This window comes from Rhagoletis pomonella, unplaced genomic scaffold (genome assembly GCF_013731165.1).
Source record: "Rhagoletis pomonella isolate Grant_MI unplaced genomic scaffold, Rhpom_1.0 Rhpom_scaffold_00005, whole genome shotgun sequence".
In the NCBI taxonomy this organism is placed as follows: domain Eukaryota; kingdom Metazoa; phylum Arthropoda; class Insecta; order Diptera; family Tephritidae; genus Rhagoletis; species Rhagoletis pomonella.
Window position 1 is genome coordinate 53,113,804 of NW_023458559.1, and position 17,488 is coordinate 53,131,291.

General features: G+C 31.3%; 1 protein-coding gene across 1 annotated transcript in view; it reads left to right on the top strand.

Moving 5' to 3' along the window:
* The first annotated feature begins 220 nt into the window (after window positions 1–220).
* Window positions 221–17,488, top strand: part of LOC118739213 (short/branched chain specific acyl-CoA dehydrogenase, mitochondrial-like) — a 46,375-nt gene continuing 29,107 nt past the window's right edge. The window contains exons 1-2 of the mRNA XM_036470402.1: window positions 221–381; window positions 568–673. Coding sequence (XP_036326295.1) covers window positions 349–381; window positions 568–673 — 139 coding nt within the window. The 5' untranslated portion in view covers window positions 221–348. The remainder of the gene's footprint in view (window positions 382–567; window positions 674–17,488) is intronic.

Below are 17,488 nucleotides of genomic sequence, written 5' to 3' on the forward strand. Positions count from 1 at the left end.
TAATCAAGTGCGGGCAAGAAATATCGTTTTTAATGCAATTATTGATATGAAATATTAATTTATCTGTCGTTAATATGTTAATTTAGTGGCCCAAGGATTCGCCGCCAAGCGTTCATTGTAGCAAGCATACTTTTAACGTGCGTTCTGTCAAACCAACGCCAACGCCAACGCAACGCCAAAGTTGTATGTAAACGGGCCTTAAGTGATCTTTCTATTAGATATTTGTTTTCAGTTCGCTTTGGTCGTGCAAAAGCTGCTGTTGCTTGCTCGTTCTCTTCATAGTGATTCCAAAAGCTTATGCTTAGCTCTTGTTTTTTTAGTAGAGTAATTTTATACAAAAGGTGAAATATGAGTTACCTGCGTAAAACACCGATGCGTATGGTAAGTGAGTTCTTTGGCAAGAGACGCAAAAAATGTGGTATTACAAATACATACATACACACATTTATGTTTTTATGTGTGGAAAAATTTGTGTTTATTAAGTGTATATAAAAAATACCTTAAAATTTGGATTTGTGTACATATATATGTACATATGTATGTATGTACGTATATTTCCATCCTCAGATTGTTAATGCAGTCCAGCGCCAGCAGCAATGTATGTCCAGCGGAACAGGTGCCATGTCAGCACTCACTGTGCTTACGGAAGATGAACGAGTAATGAAGGAAACAGGTAAGTAAAACGACACACACATGTATGTATGTATGTATAAGGAAAATCTTGTGGACATTTTTAAACACCAATTTATCTTTTGGTCCTGCGAATGATATTTTTCGCATACGTAATATATGTACATGCATACATATACATATTCATATCTATACATTTGTTAAAATTTTAGTTCAATGTATACATACGTACATACATATATATGCATGTATATATGCTTTCAACTAATTAGCACCGAAATTAAAAATTGTATTGTTTGCAATTTAGTACATATGTTTATTTATTTATTTCTTATAATTTTCATTTAAAATATAATCCAATCTATAACAGAAACCACATAAATAAAGGTTTCAAAGCTTGCACAAATTAAAAAAAATAGTCAAACATAAAAAAATTTCATCAAAATTTCCAAATTTTTAATCAGAATATTAAGAAAATTTTCGAATATGCCATTTTTTAGCCCATTCAATTTTAGTCCAATAAACTGCACGTTTCAAGTCGCTAAAAATTACCGTTGATTTTTTAGAATTATTTTGTAGAGGGTGTTGCGGATTTTTTTTGTCATGTAAAAATAGATCTTGATCATGCGTTACAAAACTGCATAATCGAACATTTTCGAAATATTCTGATTAAAAAATTGGAAATTTCGATGAACACTTTAAGTTTGATGAATTTTTTAAATTTGTGGAAGCTTTGAAACTTTTATTTATGTGGTTTCCGTTGTAGATTGAATTATATTTTAAATTAAAATTATTAAAGATAAATAAATAATCATGAGTTGCAAACTATATTTATCATTTTTAATTTCGGTGCTAATTAGTTGAACACAGGTATACATATGTACGTATGCATTTACATATGTACATATGTGGTGATTTGCAAACATTTACCCCCAAATTCATAAAAAATAAAGAAGACTTTAACTGCTTTATAAAAGGAAAATTTGTAAACCTCTATAGCCCTATTTTACTTTTTATGAATATGGCTATTGAAATCGTGCTAGCTGTGTGCAGTTGCTGTGCATGCCACTTGTCGATAAAGTTACATAACTCGTATGTATATGTATATGTTCATATAAATAATTGTAATAAACCTACTACATATGTATATGTATATTAGGGTAGTCCAGAAATGCATGTGAAAAAGTAAAGTCGGAATTGTAATGCTCTTACCCCCTAGGATTATTCTATATCGAAAAAAAGGATACCCCTATTTTTTATTTTGTAATGAAAATATACATAGAGGTCGCTCAAAGCGCCCAAAGTTTTCTATGTAGTTTATATGGGCAAGAAACAATTTTTCGTAGAAATGGTATCGAATTCTTAAAAATCAATATTTTTCTATCGGAAAACTAGGTTTATCTGCAAGAGATTCCCAGTAATAATACCCAATTGTTTATTTAAAAATTTTTTCATCGCAACTATACTTTATAGGTCCGCCAAGAACCCAAAGAAAAATCCCGAAAAATGCAATGGGGGGATGCATAAAAAATCGTTAGTATTAAAAAATGATTAAATAAACAATTGGGTATTATTATTGAAAGACTCCTGAAGAGAACCAGAGCTTCCGATCGAAAAATATTGGGTTTAAAGAATTCTATACCATTTCTACGAAAAGTTGTTTTTTCCCCATATAAAAATACATGGAAAACTTTGACCTGGGGTATACTTTTTTCGATATAGAACAATCCTAGGGGGTGAGAGTATTACAATTCCGACTTTACTGTTTTTGGACCACCCGAATGTACATATACATACATATGTAAGTATAGTATGTATATTTTGATTCTAAAGCTGGAGAATAATCAATCTACTTTATATTTATCAAAGCGGTTTAGTTTACTTACTTTCCACACAAGAAAAATCAGAAAACCCGCTTTTTCACTTTTCTTGCATCAATGAATTGACAGAACCGGTCTATGTCACTGTTATGTCCATACATCTAGTTGAGTATCGCCACCTTAATATAAAAAGGCGCTATCTCACAACGTCGCTGAAATGCAAAAAAGGCCGTAACTAACTAAAATATTTTATTGCATAAAACGATTTGTGGACTTATAATTTGATAAAATGTATCATACATAATCAATCAGAAAGTAAATTTTGGATATTTAGTTAGTTACGGCTTTTGTATTTCAGCGACGATGTGAGATAGCGCCTTTCTATATTAAGGTAACTATGTGTTTGTATATACATACATATCGCACACCGTCTTCGAAAGAGTCACAACGCAAAATATGGCATTTTTGAAATTATGCGCTAAAAATGTACACAGAGCTTTTATTTACCTTTCAGCAAAATCTGGAGCAAATTTTTGTTATAATTTGTTAAAAAAACCCAAGGTAAAGTCGCCCTTGCCCATATGTATGTTTAGCATGTGATACGAAATAGTTTTTTGCATTTTCTGACGAACGTATTATTTTGAGTTGTGACCCTTTTGAATACGGTGTGCGATATGTATATAGCAAAAGAATACAATAAAGTTAATTTAGAGAGGCACAATAAGATTTTATGTACATACATAGGTACATACATATACATACATATATACATATGTACATAGGTACATATGTGTATGTATGTGCGTAGGTATTATTCAAATAATTCTATAATATCTGAATTCTAGATATTTTATATATCATATATACCTAGTACCTATGAATATATGCGTATCAAAATGCACAAATTTATGTACACATTTATGTAAATAGACCAAATCCTATATGATGTAGTCTTATCAATTTATATAAATATATATACATATGTACATATGTATGTATGTATAAACTTATGTACAAACCTGAGTATATATGTATGCACATTTTACAAATCTATTGAAATCAATATTTCTCACTAACTTTTTAAATTCTATATAATTTTTTCAGTTCTATTCTATCCTTAATTTACATTTTTACTTCCCTGCATAAATATGGAAGGCCAACTTATTCCACATCTTTTAGCCAATGTAATTCTCAACAGCCTTTTCGACTGTTCAAGCAAAACAAAAAGCATTCATACAAAAATAGAATTGAGACTTGCCTTTGCTATGTGCGATAAATGCTTACTCTAACTACACGAATCAACCAGCACCGCGTGGCTAGCTGTGTTGGCCGAGTTTGTTGATGAGCTGGCGGTAGTTTTTAGTGCTTTTGCTTGTTCTTCGCGGCTATGGTTCAAGTCGCGCGCGCTTGTGCTTGGTTCTGTCAAATTTAGTATGGAAAGGATGTGTGTTTGTTTTTCTTATTAAATAAAAATGTGCATAACTAGTAATCATTCGGTAGAACGCTATTCACAAGCAGTCAGCGGTTTAGATTTCATAAATTAATTTAAACAGCGTTACACTTGTGATAGAGCAAATTAAAATTCGGATAATCGCTTGCCTCGCCTCCATGTCGTACTGTTCTAGTGCGCTGGATGTGCGTCCTGGCAGGCGATAGGTTCGGCACTCTCCTGAGAGTTGAATTGAGGCAGCCACGCGCATAAGAAATTATGTGCGGTGCGATAAGCAAGTGCTCAATTCGTAGTTGGAGAGTTGACAAGTTATTTTTGTGTTTGCTTTTTTTCATCGCCCCACTGCCAATAAAAAATTTATTTTATTATATGTGCCCATTGGGGTGGTCCAAAAATGCATGCGAAAAAACTAAACTCGGAACTTAAAAAGTTCTCGCCCCTTTAGGATTTTTTTTTTAAATAAAGAATATTTATAGGTCGTTTAAAGTGCTAACAGTTTCACGTGTTTTTTATATGCGGGAAAACTATTTTTCGTAGAAATGGTATACAATCCTTGAAATTAAATATTTTTTAAAGGTCCAACTCTATTTCTTTTCATACGACTTCAAAAAATACTACCAAATAGTTTATTTAACAATTTTGTAATATTAACAATTTTCATGGGTCCCCATTGCATTTTTCGTGTTTTTGTGTGACCTATGAAAATACATAATTAATATTAAGAAATATTAAATAAACAATTGGGTATAAACCCTTGAGTTTGTCGATTGAAAAATACAGATTCAATACCATTTCTACGTAAATTGTTTTTTTTTCAGACAAAAAATACATGGGACACTTTGAGCGCCTTGGGTGAACCTTAAATATATTTTGTTAAAAAAAAACCAATGGGTTTTTCGATGTACATACATAGAATAAATATAAATGGTGAGAACATTTAAATTCCGGCTTTACTTTGTTTGGACCACCCTAATGTACATATGTATATCAGTAGCGGATACAGGATTTTACTTGAGGGGGGCGATTGGGATAAACTTGTCAAATAACGTTAAATTACATGCATCTAACTTCAGTCATCCGGGAGTGACCAATCAAAGTTCGAGCTATATGATCTACAAGCATTCAACCTGCTTGAAGTTATTTTTCATGCAAATATAGGTTCGAGTAATTTTTATGACGTGTCAAGTAAAGTGTTTTGTGATATAATTTTAGTTTTAGGAAGTTTCATTTTGTGAATTCGGCGCAAGGTCCATTTAAAGAGTCCCTGTAATAAAAGTTTATAAAACATATATTATAAAACAATTACACTAAATATTTTGTAAAAAAACACAATATAAAAAGTTATACGTAACATAACAATTTATTCCGAATTTCGATTAGAATAATTTAAATTTCAAACTCAATTTTGCCTTTTGCTTTTGCGTATCTTTCTATTATCCTTTCAGTGTCAATTTCAATATCAACGCTATTATAGCGCTTTCTTTTCTTCAAATAATGTTGCATTTATTCTCCACTGGGCCAGTGCTATAAAGTTTTCGTATTCTTTTCTCAGCATCTTCACATGCATATTACGGGCTCTTTCTTTAAAATGTTGCCCCCCCCTCCCCTTGTTGACATATTTCTTAAATTTGCATAAAATTTTAAAATCTACATTTGTGAAATTAAAAAAAAAATGTATCAATATGACAGCCAATTTCCGAAAATAAAAAAATCATTTACCATTTAAATTGCTGGTGAAACCGCCTGTTAAACAAACAAAAGTATACCCGTAGGTATTGAGGATCAAAAGGGTGTGCTATTCAAATGACTGGGGGTGTTTGTATTATATAATTGAGGGTAATAATATTATATTGCTTACGTGTTTCTACCATAGAGAAATTTTTATTAGTAATAATTTTAATTGAAATATATTTGGAATGAGTAAATTTTGGAAGCAAACATAAATTTACTTATTTAAGTCATTGTTGAAAAGCATTTCAATAACGAATCCAACAAGGGCAAGGGCATGAGAGCATTAGACTACTCTGTTATCAGTGCGGCGCTGAATACTTTAGAAAAAAAATAGATTTTACGTAGTAGTTAGAAACAGATTGTAATTAATTTCAAATTAGATTTTATTAATATAAGGTTAGAAAATACCTGTTTTGACTAACTTGAGAACTCAAAAGCGCGCGCATGATCATATTTAATAAAAAAAAAAAAATATTTCATACATATTTATGTACATTCATACATGTATACATACAAAAACACATTTAGACATGGTTTTTAATCAATTTATGTATGAAGACTTGTGTGTTTTATTGAAAACTAATCTAACTAGGTTACATAATCTGTTATAGGCGTGTACATACTACGAGTAGAATATATGTATACAAGTGCACCCGCATGGCGTTAAAACGCCTTAAAGTTGAATTAAAACCCCTAGAAACTACTCCTAGGGATGCAACGATATGAACAAATAAAAGTACATACTCGATACTTTTTGTTCGATAACAAGTAATTTTTGTATCGATACTTTTGAACCAGGTACTGAGTAGGTATCGAAAAAAATACTCATATCGAAACCCGATACCATCGCGAATTTCCTTTCGTATTTTGTCCTCCACTAATATGAATCGTCCAGTGCTTTATGGCTGTTTAAGCGCCAGCGACCTTCAAGTATTGAATGTGTGTTGCTGTTCCTGCATCAGGAAATCAATTTCCATGGTCGCAAAAACCAAAAAATCGATTTAAAATATTTTATTTTAGTTCATTGCACACTGTGCTTAAGTGAAACGAGCAAAAATCCAAAGATTTTTCTTTTAAAGGTCGGTCTTGAAGACAAGGTAATTTTTCATTTAATCACACCTTTGAAATTACTATTAAAAGGTAAAGTTTTTATTTGTTGTCTTTTTTACCTAAAAACAGCTTGTAATCAACTTTTTAAAAACAATTTACTTTTTTACTATAAGAGTTATACACGTGAAATTGTTTCAACTTATAAACTAAGGTACAATATATCTGCCTATGATAAAAAATCAAATAGGACTTCCCGAACCCCCGAAATTCAACATCAAACATGAATATGGGCACTGAGTGCCCAACCCACGGTTCTAAGGTTATACGAGATTAACTTCTTGTAAAGTTTTTCAAGGTATTCAGGGCTATCACAGAATCCATCGTAGCTTCGATTTTCGTGAAATCTACGAAAGTGCTATCACAGAATCCGAATGGCTACGAACGTAAATTCGAAATTCGTAGAGAGCCTTCATTGAATCCGTTCGTAATGAAGATTCGTACAGATACTCTACGACGAGATTATGCTGTCGCAACAAAATTTAAAATCATTCAATCTTAAAAATAGTGTAAGAAAGCTGCATTATTTTTAATATTAAATATTTATTATACTCCAAATTTGTTATAGTTTGATATAATCCCATATATTTGTGTAAACGTACACGTAAAATACCAATGCTATACATACATACATATGTATGTACATACACGCATTCATCTGGTAGACGCTATTTAATGAATTAATATTTTGCATGAATCGAGGAAATAATAGTTTAGCAACAATTTATTAGGAAATAAACTAAATTACTTTAATATCATAAAAATTAATTTAAAAAAAAAAATTTTCTATTTAAAATAATAAAATCTGAGCTAAAAATAAACTTAAAAAAAAATATTTATTAAAAAAATAAACAAAAACTAAATAAAAAAAGAAAAAAATCTCCACTGCCCCACGACTCGTACTCGAACTCGGCTCTCTCAATTGCCTGTCTAGTACCTTGCACACTCTGCCATTGCGCCTGATTGGGCAGCGTGAGCAAAATGACATACATAAATGTCTGTTGTTTCCTTTGCACTAACTGATTTCGAATCAGCATTCGAAGCTGGCAACGATATTTTCGAGTTCACTCGGATTCAGTGATAGCAATTTTTTCGTATTCGTAGCAGGCATTTGAATTCGTAGATTTTCTACGATGGATTCCGTGATAGCCCTGATTATCTCTGTTAAATACCATTCATCATTAAAAATATCAGTGGACAATTTGACAAAACAACTTCTCTCGATTGAGGTCATTTTCTCTTCAAAGCAACAAATGATATTTTTAATCGTTAATAGGAGTAGTTCAAGATGCTATCTCAAAGAGAGTTAAATAAAAATTTTTAATTCTTATTTGGAAGCTCCTTAAAATTAACTCTAAATTCCAACCTACAGAAAGCAAGAAAGTTGTTTTGTCAAAAGTCCGCAGATATACATAGTTTTGTAATGTTTTGTTGTTTTATTTATTTTCAGTTCTTGCATTATTAATTTTTATTATTCGGAGTTTAAGATTCGCCAAGAATGATTAATTTATTACTTAAAAAATTAAATTCAATTGAGTTCACACGTAGTACTTTCATAGCCAAAAGTACCGATACGAGTAGGTATCGATACTTTAGATCCGATATTTTTCGTGTATCGATACTTTCCTTCGATACTACTTCCAAGTAAAGTTATAGATACCTGCATGGTATCGTTTCATCTATTTTTTTACTAGTTTACTATTCCAAATGTTATCAGAGCTATAAACGATCAGGGTGCCATATTTCATCTAAATCCATGCAGCCGTTTCCTACTGAAGAGAGGTCTCGCATAGTGTCGGTTTTTAGTATCATCAAATTTCAAATCATCCTGTACCGATAAAAAGTTCTGACACATCTACCGGCCAAAGTCTTTACTTCGACCTCTTATATTTGAAATTCGAAAGAACGGTGCAAATATATTGACCTTGACACTCATATTTTAATGTTTCGGAAATGTTGGGTATAAGTTAAAAAAATTCTACTTTCATATGGGTAGAAATCTTTTCCAAAAGAATTTTTAAACTAAAACCTTTTGGCATCTCTTTCGTCTAACATTGCGATAAATATTTCAATTCAGTTACAAATTAAGTTGAATTTGATTTTTCAAACACGTGGCAACCAGGGTTGCCGAATTAACGATTTTGTCGTCGTTTTGACGTTTTTTTTAGCTCAATGACGTTTTGACGATCCATTTTGGTAGCTGGTTGACACTCGGTAATTTTATCAACTGTGAACGTCCTTTTCAGTTTTCTTTTGTTAGTCTGGTAAACTAGGTTTATCAAAAGCGGACTCGTAGCTGTTTTCCTAAAAAAAAAAAAAAAATTGTAACTGAAAATTTAAAGGATTTTACTTACTCATATGCGGTATGCCTTTCGGCAGCGGGCGGATTTTAAATTGAATAAATATCGAAGAGCTGATTGCAGTTTACCAGTTACCAGAAAAATTATCAAGCTTCGTTTACGATAATTCGGTAACTGGTACACCGATAATAAAATAATTTTATACAATGTGGGTTTCATTTGGTTTCGTAATGTGTGTCCATATTTATTGGGCCGTATGCATAAAACCTAAGAACATGCTTTTTCTTAAAATATCAGACCTTTTACTCAATTTGTTCAAATAAATTTAAGTTAAAGGTAGGCAATTTTAAGAAAACGCAATTACTTAGTTTTTATGCATACGACTCATTGTATGTAATTCCTTTGAATTTTTATTTTGTTAAAAAAATACAATAAACAAAAATTTGACGATTTTTTGTCGAAATGACGATATTTTTAGGGTAAAGTGACGATTTTCCAGCGAACGCTTTCGCAACGCTGGTGGCAACCCTCCTAAATAAAGGTCACCAGTAAAAACTTTTAAACCCCATTACGATTGATATCCATCTTTTAGTAAATCATCTAACTTTCTAAATCAGTGTTGCCACAAAAAATTACCAAATTCCTCAAAAACAAACGGAAAATCCTCAAAATCCGAACAAATTACTCAAAATTTTCTTATTACAGATATGAGTATTGTGTACTGCATACTATTTACAGGTACTTACCCTTCTATGGGAGGTACTACGTCCCCTTGTCTAATCGATATTAAATTTAAGTTGGGCTAAATGACACCAGTGTACAAATGAAGATCGGGTGAGTAGTTGAAGCGTGAAAGCGTAGCAAACAAACAAACACACTTTCGGATTTATAATATTAGTAAGGATAGCCCTTTCAAGTTTGACGGTATTACGCATTTTCTTCCATCATCAAATTATTGTGTGATTAATTTTTTTCAAATGCTTAAAGGGTTATACGTAAAAAACGATAAATTTTGAAAACTCAATGTTAGCGATACTTCCAGAGGGCGTGGTTTTTGTCCGATTTCAAAAATTTTCAAGACAGTATGTAAGAAGGTCAGTCGCAATGCGAATATCAAATATGGTACTGATTGGTGAAGTGGTTTTCAAGATAAAAATATTTGACATAAGTGAGCCTAGTTCCAAAAAATTTTTCGAAAAACTAATTCTCGCTTAAGATCCATTGAAAATATATTTTTTGAGTATATATTTGAAGATTCGTTAACCGCACTGCCCAAAGATCTGAAAATCCTTTACATACACACATATACATATGAGACATTCTTTTTCATATCGGACACCAAATTTGGTGTCACACTTTCGATTGGCTTAACATTTTTTTATGGGTTCTATACATGAACAAAGCTTTTTTTATTTATTTTTTTCTTCGGAGATCTGTCAAAGTTTGCATTTTTTCGTGATTCTGACTAATCATGTACTTCTTCAAATCGTTGTATCTCGGGTTCTGCTCATCGTAGAGACTTCATCTTAACGTCATTTTAAAGCTAAAGAAACGGGCTTAACATTTCTATATAAATATAAGAAGGTCAAGATTGTCCTTAAGCTAACTTAGCTATTAACAGCTGAACTTTTTGAAGTTGATTGTGAAGTGAAGTGATTTAAAATTATACCATCGTAATCCTTGTTTAATTCTCTATAAAAAATGTGGTTAAAAAAAATGGGGGTTTTTCAAGAACTATTTTTAAAATATTTTTCTTTATGACGAGATGGTTTATTTTGTGAGAATCAACACTTTTTTGTAATTTATTTTCGAACACTTATGATGAGATATATTTAGTAAGGTGTTAAACATCGGGTTTTTGCAAAAAGTAAAATTTTATTGCGGATTCCGATAGAATACCTATCCAGAAATCATATTTGTATGGCAAGATTAACCGTAGGATAACGATAACCCGTGCCGACTTTTAGTTGAAGTTTTAGCTAATAACTTGAATTAGTCGTCCATGAAAACTTTGGAAATGCGAAAAATTCGATGTTTCCCCATATTTGAACGCATTTATAGTAAATCTGCATCTCTATATTTTTAATTGGACGGCAGAATTTCTTACAAGGACATCGAAAAAATTAATTAAAAGAAAAGATATTTATCCTTGAATATCCTTGTTTATATTTTTAGAATTTAAATTAAACTAGGGTTTTTCAAAATGCATTCAAAATTAAAAATCTTGAAGGATAATATTTTTTAAAGGACATTTTTGACAAAAAAAGGCTATAATTATTCTTGTTTCGAATTTTTCTTTTAATTGATACCCATATATCCACATTTTGTGTAAACTTTTGGAAATATGTATACTTATTATAATTTGTGGTCCTTAGGAAAAAATCCTAACTTCTGGTAAAAAACCAAAAACGTAGATTTCCTTTATATTAAGCCATAATACTGTAGGGCACAGCTTCCTAAAGGGTTCCGTAGAAAAGTCACCAGGGTTCCGTGAAAACATAAATTTTTTGCTGTTAAAATTCGGTATGAATAAGCACGGCGCACAGTGGTCGGAGAAGCTATGTTTTACGCGAGAAATTAGAAGGGCTGTTACGATTATAATAAAAATGCATCATCGTAGTATTTTTGTTATGCTAAATCTGAATATGCCATAAAGTTTTTAGTTTGATAGTTGACAGCTGTCAAATCAACAGCTAATTTCTCTAAAAATAAGAAAATTTGTTTGAAAATACCACTTATTAGGATTTTAGGCACGCTAGTCACTAACTTTATGTCAAATTAAAAGTTTGACAGTCGACAGCTGTCAAAGGGACTGCCATTTTTTATAAAAATCAGAGAATCTTTTTAAAAACGTTACTGATAAGGATTTTAAATATGCTGATCACGAATTTTACGTCAAATTAAAGCTTTGAGAGTTGTCAGCTGTCAAACTGACTGTAAATTTTTCTGATAATAAGAAAATGTTTTTTAAATGCTACTGGTAAGGGTTTTAGACATGCTAGTCACGAATTTTACGTGAAATTAAAAACTTGAGATTTGACAGCTTTCGAATGGGCTGTAAAAATAAGGAGAATTTCCCAAGAAGTAAACGCACTACGTTTTAAGGCTCACTGATCTCGAGTTCTATATTACATTCAAACTTTTTCAGTTGAAATCTGTCAAATCAACTGTAATTTTTAGTTGAGTAACACAATATTGCATTTGATCGAACATATTTAAAATAAATTTATGTTCAAATTATGAATTAATAACAGTAATTATATTTATAAATGGGGGGTAGTTGGGGCCGCCTGCTATATGTTCAGCCCAAAGAATTTTTTAAGATTTTATTTTTATTTCCAAAACTAAAGTTTTCTCATTTTTAAATAACGTTATTCAGGTTTGAATTTTTTTAAATGAGAATTAAAAAAAATATATGAAACCATATTGGATTTTGAATTTTGAAATTTCTAAAACTAGTTTGAAATTTGTAATAAGCGAACTTAAGAACCTCAAAATACCAAATTTCATGAAAATTCAGTAATTTTTTTTTTATTTCTTGGACACCATATTGAATTCGTTATTTTCGGTTTTTGAAAATTGACTTCAGGTTTGTCAAGACACATCTTATAAACAATATGATGCTAAATATACAAAAATTACATTAATCCGTAGAGTTTTATATACTTTATGTTATTTGGAACAACTGCTAAAGTTGGCTTCTGTTGGCGCGAGTATGCGCGACTTTTCTTTTCGTAGACCCTTAACGGACCCATCGCATTACTTTTTGGTAGAGGAATGAAAATCCTACTTTCCTCTACTCATTAGTTATACCGTTTTGAAGAAAATATTTCTTGAAAAATAAGCCGCATTTTAATAAAAATAACAATTTTGCCCTGACAGACGGCAGTATTGCGGACTAACGAGCCGAGCCGCAAGGTTCTGGGTTCGAGTCCCACGGCCATTAGAATTTTCATTTATTTCGTTTTCATTATTTTTTTATAAGTTCTATATTTTTTTACGTTGCTCTCAGTTAGTTGTTGTTGACTTTTTAATAAAATTCAACTCTAAAAATTTAAATTAAGTAATAGTAAAATAAAAAATGTGATATAAAATAAAATAAAGTAAAATTAAATATATAAATAAAAAAAAGAATTTGAATGATACAATAAAAAAAAAAAAAAAAATTTTTTCGCAATCGCTTCAACCGAGGATCGAACCTGCAACTCTCACCACTTGGCTATCGCGGACGCGAGACTAACATGTTTTGTTTGCTTACTTCTACAAAAGACAACATCTGGCCATTTTTACCAGTGTTGTCATCGAAAATTCCCCGGATCCCAGTTAATTCCCAAACATGTCGTGCATTTGTTTGGCTGCTTGTGCGCATTTGGTATAGGAAAATGCGTGAGTTAAAGCAAATACAGGCTGTTTATGCAAATAAGTGAGCTCGTTTGTCAATTGTACAAATCCAAATTAACGAGTTCATACGGATCAACGCTGCCCTCTGTCTATGCTTTAAACCTCCTGAGAAAAGATCTGTTATTTTTCGGAAGTAATATCGATTGGGTGCAAAATCCATTTATGTAGTATTCATAGAACTTCGGAGTACTTCGATATTGAAACACACATCTGAGTCTGTGTCTCTGAATGAGTTTTGAGTTAGTGTTAGAAGTGAATACCATGAAGTAGCTAAAAATACTACCTTAACCTTGCTTCCGTCTATGACAATATATCGTTGTGAAACAGGGGTTTCAGCTTACACTTATACAAAAAATAAATTCAGGTCGAAATTGGATGCTACCCAGTGATGGAAAAGTAGGCACAATAGTGCCATTTTTGGCACTTTCATTCTCAGAGGCACTTTTGGCACAATTCATCCTGTTTTGGCACAATCATAAAATATAGAAATTTAGCATAAAATGTCAATATATAACAAAAAATCACATAACACATTATAGATTAAAAAATTACAAAAAGTGAAAAATAAAAGCACTAAAAAATTAAAATAAGGGTCGTGAGAAATATTTACAAACCGCTGAATTCTATTGTGAATACGCAGTAGGAAAAGTAAGTTATCGCAACAACAAGCTTTTCATTCAGAATTTTTAGAAATATTCTGAGTTGGCAGTTTTATAGTCCATTAAATAAAAGTGCAAGTTTCTGCAATATCCCGATGATTTTTGATTGTTTTTTCTGACGGTGTCATACATTTTCATCCATTTAGAAAATTTTGGAACACACTTTATGTGGGAAAAAATGCATAAAATCGAGAACTTGAAATCTCACTAAAAAATCTGAATTCAAAGCTTGTTGTTGCGAAAACCTGCTGATTTTTTTTTAATTTTTGTATTTGTGTTTATTAAATGATATGATTTAGACTTTTATATAAAATCAATCAAAAAATAATCAATGAAAATAATTGGCGAAACTGGTCAAAATGTCTCACTGCCATTATTTTGCATATAGGTACATACATGTATGTCTAAGCAATCCTTCATAAAAGCGATTTACTGTAATAATTTAGTTAATTAATAACACTGTAAAGCTGCTGGGTATTGAACGAAACTAACTTTTTTTAAGAGATTGAGTCATAAGTAAAAAAAGTAAGTTCTCCATTTTTCGAAGTTAGCCTCCGAAAGTTCGAAACTGAACCTATATAAAATATATATACATCGAGGGCTGTGAGCACTCCCTAAATATTTTTTGATTTAAAAAAAAAAATAGTAAGGGTATATTTGTTTTCGGTATGGAACAATCCTGGGGTGGCGACATTAAAATTCCGACTATTGTTTTTGGCCACTCTAATACGCATACAGCTTTCAGACATAATATCGAACTATAAAGCAATATTTAATAACAGTGAAAAAATTTCATTCTTCACATTAAAATTTAAGGTATGTATACTATTTCTAGTAAAAGTCTTTATCCATATTTAAATTGCAGTGCCTTTGATTTTTAGTAATTTTATTTGGGGTTCCATAAAATGAAAAGTATTTAGTAAGGGTTCCATTATCTTAAAAGTTTGGGAACTCCAAATAATGTCTTATACAGAAGTAAAATGAGTAAATTAACAAAATAAGCAAACTGCACAAAGCTTATTCTAATAACTTTGGCTGCTAGTCGGCACGGGTTGCCGTGGTCCGAATTGCATCAAATTTTATTTGGATAGCTTTAAGACAAAACTAATAAAATGAGGTGGTATGCGTAAAAAAAACAACTTTGGGGTTTTGAGACAGTCTAATATATGTACATACATACATATGTATATGGTATTTCTTGGACAAAACTAAAATTTAATAAAAACAAGTAAAGAAGTATTAGTTCGGGCGAAACCGAACTTTATATACCCGGCGCACGTATTAAATATCGTTTTTTCACCTTTCAGTAAACTGCATGATAAGCAAGAGTATTTTTCCCGAAATCAAACAGTTTCGTTCGAATTTTCGTATTTCTGAAATTTACCGTTATATGGTAGGTGGCGGTAATTTTAGTCCGATTTCAAAAATATTCAACATATCGTTTTTTAGAGCCAAGGTTGATAAATGTACCGAGATTGGTAGAAATTGATACTGAAATGTAGGCCTAAGTGGGCGGTGCTACGTCCATTTTCCCAAAAATGTCTCTAAGTAGCATTTTCTGCTGAGAGGTCATTGTATATATCGATTTTGAGTAAATTAGCTTAAATAGTTACTAATTTATCGCAATTTTCGTATTTCTGTAAACTACCGTTATATGGGGCATGGGCGTGGTTCTTGTCTGATGTCGCCCCTTTTCAATCCCAACCTACCTTGGATAAAGGGCAACTACATACGAAGTTTCGTTGATATGTAAATTTTTTCGCGAGCTATCGGGTACACGGACAGACAGACGGATGGACGGATGGACGTACAGACATGGCTTAAGCGATTTCTCTTTTCATTCTCAGCATTTATGTATACATTTGCCTATATCTATATCGATTCGTTTTGGCTGTTACAAACAACCGTTATAAGAACAAAGTTATAATACCCTTGTGCACAAGTGCGCTCGGGTATAAAAAAAAAAAAAAAAAATAGCCCAAAACCGCATGACCGTAGATATCATTTTGCAGCGGGTTGTATGTATTAATGTTTCCATACTCCCACAAGAATGGTTTATTTTGCATCAGATATGGGTACATATATGTATGTATGTACATGTAATATTTGCTGCGAAATTATCAGCATTTTCTTATTGTGGTTCAAGCATTCCTAAAAAATAGAACACAACCTACATACATACGAATGTACATACATTCACACACTGCTGGAACAAAGTATTGGCACAGCAAATTTTTCACAATATATGTAACAATTTTCATTCGAATATTTTTCCGCTGATTTCGTATACAAATATGGTTCATTCTACAACAAAAAACATAAAAATATAATTCCTAAACTTTGTGCAAAACTCGCGAAAATTCAGCAAATTTTCATGAAAACTTTCGACTTTTTAATCCGATTTTTTAGATTTTTTTTGAGTGTGCAGCTTTGTAGCCCAATCAATTTTATTGGAGTGCAAGTTTTAAGTAGCTAGGAATTACCGTTGATTTTTGGCAATTTTTTTCACGCAGTCTCTTCCATACAAAAATGTTTTTCGAAAATACTTTATATGGAAAAAATGCAAAACACCTTCAACAAAAAGAATCTCAAAAATCAACGCGATTTTTGATTAACTCCGAACTTGCATTTTTTTTTACTAGAATTTAATGGGTTGCAAAACAGCATACTTAAAAAGATTCAAGAAAATTTGATTAAAAGGTCGAAAATCTTTATGAAAATTTGCTGAATAATCGCGAGTTTTGCACAGAGTTTAGGAATTACATTTTTATGTTTTTTGTTGTTGAATGAACCATATTTTTTATACAAAACTGGCGGAAAAATATTAGAGTAAAAATTGTTGCATATATTGTGAAAAATTTGCTGTGCCAATACTTTATTCCGGCAGTGTATATATATGTACATAGATATACATACATACATACATACATAGATAACTACATATATACTTATGTTATATACATATATGTATCAGAAATATGCGGCTCACAGAGTGATAACAAATGTTAGGATGTGTGTACTGATATGGCAGTTTTCGACAGACTGTACATACAAACAAACACACCCCAAAAATATGTATACATATACATACAAATATACATATATATGTATGGATATGGGCAAATCTAAAAAACAGGTAACCTTGATGTTATTTAGCTTTATTTTCACTGTTGGAAACTATATCAAGCTGGTTGCTTTTGGATATAATTCATTGACGTATTCCTAAAGCCTCAAAAAAAATTTGGATCAATTGCATAACTTTTGATTTATAGGTGTTTAAATAAAAAAAAAATAATGAAAACAAGTGAATTTTTTTATGTAATTTTTAAGAGGGGCAAAATTAATTATGTCATAACTTTTGAAGCATACCATATTCTGACTTGAAATTTA